Raw genomic sequence first — 8,033 nt, 5'->3', positions numbered from 1 at the left:
ACCGCGGGCTTCCCTGTCCCTGTCCGTATCCCTGTCCGTATCCCTCTCCCTGTCCCTGTCCGTATCCCTGTCCCTGTCCGTATCCCTGTCCCTATCCCTGTCCGTATCCCTGTCCCTGTCCGTATCCCTGCCCGTATCCCTGTCCCTCTCCCTGTCCCCGTCCCCGTCCGTGTCCCGGGCCCCGCCCCGCTGACGGCCGCGTGATGGCGGCGGGCGGAGCGCGGCCGGCACCAAGATGGCGGCGCTGCGGGACGGGGACTTCGGCGCTCTGCAGATCCTGCTGAAGGTGAGCGGGGCCGGGCCGCGGGGGGACGGGGCGGCCGCTGCCGGGCCGCGGCTGAGCGCCCCCGCTTTGCTCCCCGCCAGGCGCCGTCGAAGGACGCGGTGCGGCAGCTGTGCCAGGAGTGCTTCTCCAGCCCGCCCGCCGCGCTCGGGCCGCTGGCGCAGCGCGCCTGCCCCGGGCTGGCCGTCAGCGCCCAGGAAGCGGAGCAGGTAGGCCGGGAGAGGGGCAAGGAGGGAGCGGGGCTGGGCGCTGGCAGCGCGGGGGCGGGCCCGGCCCTCGGGAAGGTGCGGGCTCCGCCGGCCCTGCTGAAACGGGACGGGTGCGCTTACAGCGACTCTTGCCCGCGGCAGAAGGGAACCGGCTGAGGAGCTCAGCCGCATCCTGCTCAGGCTGTCGGGCCGTACTTGGATGCCCAAGACTCTGGCGGTGTGGGTCTCGCAGCATTAGCTGTGTTTCCTGGCTAAGAAGGCCCAGGATGTGCTGTTTGCAATGCTTCTCAACCCAGCCCCTTCTCCTCTTGCCTCCTGACAGCTGGTGTCTGCTTTGCACAACCTCACCAGGCACGTGGTGTACCGTGGCTTCAACAGGGCAGAAGACATCCTTGGTCTCTTCCCAGAAAGCTTCCACCAAAATCTGAAAAACCTCTTGACTAAGATAATCTTGGAGAATGTGTAAGTGCTGTCCACCTGCCATTTATTTGCTTTCAGCTGGAGAGTTAAGGCCTGTGTATGTGGTTTGATATGTGGATAGTTGGCAACATGCAGAGTCTTGTTTCTGTAAGTTTTATGTGTCTTGGGCATAATCACACATCCTGCTAGGATGGGCAGAGTTGAACAGAATTTGTCATCTGAGTGGAATGCCCAGTGAAACACAGCCATGGGCACACAGAGTTTCCCCATGACTCTTGAAACGGATGTGGTCGACTTTTCCAATATGCAAAGCCCCTTTTATCTTAACAGCTGTGTGGTGAAAAAATGCTGCTGATGACAATAAAACTTACAGGGCTGGAGCACTAGAAAATCTAGGTAGTATTTAGATATCCATCCGCTTGTCCCCACGACTCAGGTGCAGAGGCACTGTATGTGAAAGAGCATACACGAGGTGGTGGCAGAGGAAGGCAGTTCTGCCTGTACATCTCAATGCTAGCTTTTTTATCAAAGCCCATTGCTTTGATAAAACCAGGGAGAAAGGTATGTGCTTTAAATGAGCAGAAGAACCCATGGTTGGTCACCAGTTTGCCTGCCATTACCCACCAGTCCCAGCCTTTCCATGGCACTCAGCAGTATAGGCAGTCTCTGTCTCCTGCTTGCTCCTGGTGAGCCTTCAGTCAGTGATAAGTCATGCTAAATGCTTACCTCTTTTTTTTTTTTCCCTCAAAACACTGTTGATACTGTTTTCTTCACTTCTTCACAGCTCTACTTGGAGGAATGAAGCACAAGCCAGCCAGAGTAAGTAGTAGAGTAATCTCAGGAATGAGATTGTCTGCTAGGAAGTAATGGATTAGCTTAGTATTGTATTCATGAAGTATCTGGCGTGCATTATACATAGGGACTAAGGCAATGGTCCAAGACAGACATTCCAACAGATTGATCTGTGTTAACATAAAAAAGTGAAGGGTTTCCTGCCCCTCCCAAGTCACCAGCCGTCAGTCTTTGCAAATTAACATAAAAAGCTAAGCAGATGTATTTTGTGTTGTTGCAAATGCTGCCAAGTGCTGGCCCTAACAGTCTGTGAAGTGGAATTTGTTCCAAAGGCAGGAGCAAGGCAGCCAGTGGTGCACTGCCCCCTGGAGCTCTGTGCAAGGAAGCAGCAGAAGCAGGGAGAGCCTTTCCCCAGACAGAAGGAAAATTCAGTTAGACAGTAAAGCACAGAGAGGAAGCGACTTCAGTGTCTGTAGTCAGTAGGAAGGCTGGTAGTCAACCCCTGGGGAGGACACTAAGCATCTTACAATAAGCACTATCCAGACAGGCTGCAATTGCCTACTGAGACAGCTCTTCCCTTAGCAGCCAAGTTAGACCTGTGTTTCTTTACTTGGGTGGGTCCAAGAGGTCTCCAGCTCTGAGGTATTGGTGTCAGTATTGCACCTGTTAAATGGTTTCTGGTAGGCTGCATGTAATTAGGATGATATTTGAAGTATTTGTAAGGAATGTGAAGATTGCAGTTTGCCAGTATGTTTGCTGTACTGCAGGATGCTTTGGTTCTCAGGATGGGGAACATGAAATAGCATGTTTTATACGGTTGGATTTTACAAGCTTTCATGAGTGGTTTTTTACCAGTTTCAGAGCAGAGCAATAAGCATGCAGGTGCCAGAGCAACTTATGATGAAACATTAGTTGGGTGTAGCAGGCAGCAAGGCAGGGAATAAAGTTATGGAGAAGATATCTTACTGCCCTCCTTCTCCCAGCTGCTTTCGGAATTGACCTCTGCTTCTTGCACTGGACTATCATTGCCTGTAATGATGGGAGAACCCTCTTTGCCCTTCCAGTGTCATGAGGAGGTGTTCTGGGTTCTAGGAGGCAGCTCAACCCAGAACAGGAGGCCTTCAGAGACTGGCTTATTCCAGAGTAAAATGTTGGGAAACCACATAGTAGCAATTAAAGTTTACACTTCCTATGGCCAGAGTGGAGAGGCCTGTGCATGGTGGCAGTCCCAGGTTCCAGGGTCTGGTGTTCCACTGTGTGCTGCTGAGCCTCACAGAGCCATTTTTTAATCCCCCAGTCTCCCTGCCTCAGCTGGTGGACCTGGACTGGAGGGTGGACATCAAGACATCTTCAGATAGCATTGCAAGAATGGCAGTCCCTACCTGCCTGCTGCAGCTAAAGGTAATGGCAGTGCCTGTGAAGGACAGAAATAATGAAATCCAACACCTGACTTGCCAGGGCAAACCAGTTCAGACAGGCATCTGGTGCTTGCCTCTTGCCTAGTGGGCCACTAGATTTCCTCAGAGATGATACCTGAAATGCCACAGAGGATGGGAATGATGTCTCTGATGAAAGCTCTCTTGCACGGAAGTTTTGTGTGCATGAGGATGTGAGAAGTCACCATGTTTGCTCCTAGTCACCATTGTTCTCTACAGAAAAAAAAAAAAAAAGATAAATCATGAAGCCATCATCCTTTCATTCTAAGCACTCCATCAGTGTGTTTAGCTGACTTCATTAGTTGGGAAATGACTCGATATTACTAATAACTTCCTTCACTGGCCACATCTATCATTTGGGGAGTATACCTGACTTACTACTGCTTGTGTTCTGCAGAGATTTGGATCGCCCCAACCAATAAAAATTGTATGAGTGGGATTTAGAGGAGGAATTAAAATGTAATTTCTGTGTGTAGGGTGGGGTTAAGCATCCTATGTGGTATCTGCTGAGATGCTTTTGTTATAGACATGGCTTCCTGCCACAAGTAAAATTATCAAAATATCCCAATATTCATGGAACTAGATGTTCACTTGCACTCTCACAATGGGAGTGCACTTCACTAATGAGGCACACAGCTTAGAAAATCTGCCATGGTTCTTCAGGATGGAGCTGAATTCCAAATTCAAACCATTGTGTTTAATCTGTGTATTAAACACTGACTTTGTAGTAGCTCTGGAAAAACACATAAATGAATTTTTCATACAACTAATATGTGCATTCCTATTTTAAGATTCAGGAAGATGCTGCCTTATGTGGAAATAATCCTGTTGTTTCTGCACTGACTGTGGAACTGAGCAAAGAAACCCTGGACACTATGTTAGAAGGTCTGGGAAGGATTCGGGACCAACTTTCTGCTGTTGCAAACAAATGAATGCTCAAGGGCATGGATTCCAGCAGCAAGGAAGGGAAGTATTCTCTACCTATAGCTGTCAGAAGTTGCAGCCTAGTGTAACATGTTGTCTGTTTCAGCAAAACAAAACTAAAGAGGTTTCTTTCTTGAATTAATGAGATAGCTTTTGAAAAGCTAACACTCAAATATTCATTTGGTTGGAAGCCAAAAAGTGGTTTCCTATTATGTTGTTGAACAAAAGCTGTTCACCGTTTCAGAAGAGAATCTGAGGGCTCAGAGCCGGGCTTAATCACAAGGGTCATAACTGGAAACAGCAAATAGCTGCAGCCAATGAAGCAAGTTCTATCTCTGTCCTGAAATGAGCATCTGAAAGGCTCAAGCTGGGTAATGGGCTGCCTTCCAAGATTAGAAAAGGAGGGTGCTTCTCTCTGGAATGTGCTTGTACTGAGGTGCCTGCTGGATGTAGCACTCTCTCCCTCTCAATGAAGCACAGCCGTGCTGCAGATTGTTATTACAGGATAATGCATTGAAATAGGGCAATTATGCTACAACACATTCCCTTCTGATCAGCTTCAGAGCACCATTTGCAAAATGACTGTTCCGAACATCTTTAGCAGGAACTAATTTCCTCCTTCTGTTTGAAAAGAAAAAAGGAGTTCAGGTAATTTATTTTTGGGGTTTATCCAATAAAGGCTTTGCCTTTGCTGCACAAAAACGAAACTGAGAGAATAATGAATTGAAGGCTGTTTCCTGTGCTGTAGGAAACCCCTCTGTGGTAATACATGCCTCTACTTCTCCAAAGTGTTCTGTTGTTTGTGTAAATCTTCATTTAATTAAAGAATGAACTGCTAATTGATTTTGTGAATCCTTTTCAGTCTGGAAGAGATGTTGTCCTGGGTTACCTCAGCCTCTTTGTGATGGTGCCAAGTTTCTAGGCTGGTTTAATGGATGTTCATGTTTGTTGCTGAAGAAGGATCTTTTGTTTCCTATTCAAATTGACTCATGTTTTAAACTTCCTTCTCTTCATTGTAATACAGTTTCAGGGCACCTTTTTCCATGGGCACCACCTCTGTACAATATTAGAGGTGATGACTGACCTAGAAGTTTATAAATTTATGTGCATTGAGAGTGTGGAGGAGTTAAATGCAGAAAATCAACAAAATTCAGGTTCCTTCTGGTAAGCTAATGGAAGTCTGTATCCAAATGTGTTTTTGGCAAAATCCAGTCTTTTCTGTACCACTGGGCTCTCCTTCAAGCCACAAACATGTGTTTGGAAACATGAAATCATTCAAGAAGTGTGCATAAACTACAAGATCTTTGCTAGTTAATTTTATACATCCCCCCAAAGTGCAGGCTGGAGTGTAAGTGTAAGTGAAGGTTGTGCCTTTAAAAGATAATGGTGAAATGCAGCTCATACATCAAGCTCAACTGTGTGGCAAGTCCCTTATTAATGTCTTGAGCAAAGATTATAATGCTTAGTATGGGTATCAAGGCAAACTGGTGCATTTCCTGTATAGTAGAGACATCTCAATGGAGGAGATGGATATTGAAGAGTATGTTCGGTAAGATTCAAGCTGTGAAAAACATCTCTAACAGACTACTTCAGATCAAGGAAGTTTCATTGCCTTTGCAGCCTAGTCTTAAAAAAAACCCAGAAAGTTGATATAGTAGTGTTTTAGAAGGTAAGAATCACTGAAGAGGTAAATAATGCAGAATGGAATACAGAGGAACTGAGGAAGTCAAAACAGAGGAAATCCTTGAGGTAAATACTGAAGTTACAGCCAGAATGCAGGGTCAACACAATGAAGAACTGATAGTTGTTCTCATGTAAAGCAATTATGCAACTATAGAATTTGTGTAAAGACAAGAAAGAGTTAAAACTGAAAAGGCTTTTCTGGTGGCAGAGTGGAGCTTTCTGCTGGTAGCTAAAAATTGCTTGTGGAGTCTTGATAAAAAGGAGTGTGCCCACTGGACCAAAGCCATGCCAGACATCTGGTGACTTCAAGGGGTAGATCTCAAGTGATTCTGCAAGAAGACACTGGTATTTTATAGCCCAATATTTAGGATGCTGTGAGAGCTTGCCTTCAAAACCTTGCCTAAATTGTTAGGTATTTTATTGTGGGCTCTTATCTCCTTAGCCAGAAGAGCTGAGACTGCTCAGAAAAAGGTACATAAAACAAGGGAGGCTGAGTAGACTGTCATTACCCAGACAGCAGGAGAACTTCACATTAAAGTCCTTTTTATGGAGACTGCTACACAGAAAGGGATAAATTGCCTACAACTGCAGGCAATCATATGTGATCTTTTTCATAAAATTATTGCTCTCTTAAAATGAGTTAGATTTTCATACTCCCTCCACATATTGCTGCTGTTTGGTAGGCCTAGCCTAAGAGATGATGTATTCATGTCTTCTCTGTTACCACTTTGTTACTGTGCCAACACTGTCCTCTTTTGCTTACTTCTTTCTTGCCTTTCCAGTTTTCCCTGCTATTTAAGAAGCAGTAAAATCCCTCTCCACTTCTGATGACTAAGCCTTGTAAGCTCTATATTCTGTGCCTTTCAGAATTGCAGTGGCCATTCTTCACTTTCCAGTTTACATCTCCCTTGAATGGGGTCATCACCACAAGTGTTTCTGGAGGATTGTCCAAGGACGTTACTAAAGAATGAACTGTCATAGTATGTGAATCACCTGAATGAACTGCCGGGAAACCACAAGCCTTCATTGTGAAGTGGAGCTTAAAAGCTCCATGCTCATTCCAGTATTTGAGAAATAGAAAATTCATTTTCTTCAGGTACACTTGGAAATGGTGCTAATTCAGTTACCGTAAGCAAAACAGTGATAAATATTCATAAAACACAGTATGCAAGTTAAATTCAAGTTGTAATTTCACAATCAGATGTGTTGAATCTGACTGTCAAAGTGTTGAACAAGCATTAAAAACATTAAAGCTTATTTTGTATTATCCAAAACAATACAAACAATGCTTCCTTTTATTGCAAGAAAATGTGCACTTCAGGGTGTTTAGACTAAAAATTGTGTAGATGATTGAGAACAAGAAAAACTTAGAAAGAAAATGCCTTTAGGACTCCTAGCTTCTACTTCAATTACTGGTCTTTAAACACTGCTTTAAAACAGTGGAATACTTTCTAAGGTTCATAATGGCTTGGTAAAGGTATAATAATTACTCTGTATTTTAGTTTTGAGTTTCATATGTGAAATTTACATATTCAAGCTCTTCCGAAACTAACCTGTATACCAAGGTTTTGCTTTGTTTATAGCGGAGGTCTTACTGTTTCACTTCAAACAAATTACTTTGTTGCTAGTAATTTGGTTTAGAATGGTTTTGACCTAAGTTAAAAATGTTAGTTTCTTTTATTGGTTTTTTTTGTTGTTGTTGGTTTTTTTTCTAATTTTCATATAATAAAGCTTCTGTAACAATATAGATAGGACCACCTGCCCAGATCAGGATTGAAAAAGGCATTTTGGGATCAAGAGACCAATCTGGGACAGGTCTCTTGTTAAATGAGCATCTCTCTTAAAAACCACAACAGTCCAGCTTAATCTCAGTTTTTGATACTAGGAATAACATACCTAGGGGTGTAATTTCCTTAGCTGCTTTATAACTATGGTTGTTCTGAGTCATAATAACCCCTACAGAAGTAGCAGTTTAATACATTTACTGCTTTTTTATATACCCTTAAAAGGTTCATCTCACTAAGTTGTAGAGTGGCAACACAAAGGATCCCCAGATCCTTTTCTAACATTTTGACCACACAGTCAGAAACTTTAGTCCACAACATAGTAATTACACAAACTGGCATGTTGTGCAGATAGTTGCTGGTTTTTTGCTGTTTTGTTTTTAGTGTAAGAGATTATTAATGCTTGTGACACTTGGGTCTGCCTTATTAACTGACTTCTCCCAGGTGTAACTTGGTGAACATTATGTAATTTAGTCTCCAGTATCACTGCACCAACACAGCT

General features: G+C 44.1%; 1 protein-coding gene across 2 annotated transcripts; it reads left to right on the top strand.

Moving 5' to 3' along the window:
* The first annotated feature begins 210 nt into the window (after positions 1 to 210).
* Positions 211 to 4,903, top strand: COMMD9 (COMM domain containing 9). Of its 2 annotated transcripts, XM_066321042.1 has the most exons (6): positions 211 to 286; positions 367 to 492; positions 815 to 954; positions 1,697 to 1,731; positions 3,002 to 3,105; positions 3,932 to 4,903. In XM_066321042.1, exons 1-6 carry the CDS (start codon positions 236 to 238, stop codon positions 4,070 to 4,072), a joined length of 597 nt encoding a protein of 198 aa, XP_066177139.1. In that variant the 5' UTR covers positions 211 to 235; the 3' UTR covers positions 4,073 to 4,903. The 2 variants fall into 2 exon arrangements, with proteins under 2 accessions (XP_066177139.1, XP_066177140.1); XM_066321043.1 differs by lacking the exon at positions 367 to 492 and having other exon boundaries at positions 232 to 286.
* Positions 4,904 to 8,033: the final 3,130 nt, after the last annotated feature.

Source organism: Sylvia atricapilla, chromosome 6, assembly GCF_009819655.1.
Source record: "Sylvia atricapilla isolate bSylAtr1 chromosome 6, bSylAtr1.pri, whole genome shotgun sequence".
NCBI classification, from domain to species: Eukaryota; Metazoa; Chordata; class Aves; order Passeriformes; family Sylviidae; genus Sylvia; species Sylvia atricapilla.
The sequence above is the reverse complement of the archived record's forward strand: the minus strand, read 5'-3'. Positions and strand labels throughout refer to the sequence as shown.

Bases quoted from the DNA above. Each gene is read 5' to 3' on its own strand.
- COMMD9 (XM_066321042.1), top strand. From the start codon at position 236: ATGGCGGCGCTGCGGGACGGGGACTTCGGCGCTCTGCAGATCCTGCTG. The intron at 493-814 runs GTAGGCCGGGAG...GCCTCCTGACAG, and splicing joins GCGCCCAGGAAGCGGAGCAG to CTGGTGTCTGCTTTGCACAA. The intron at 955-1,696 runs GTAAGTGCTGTC...ACTTCTTCACAG, and splicing joins AAGATAATCTTGGAGAATGT to CTCTACTTGGAGGAATGAAG.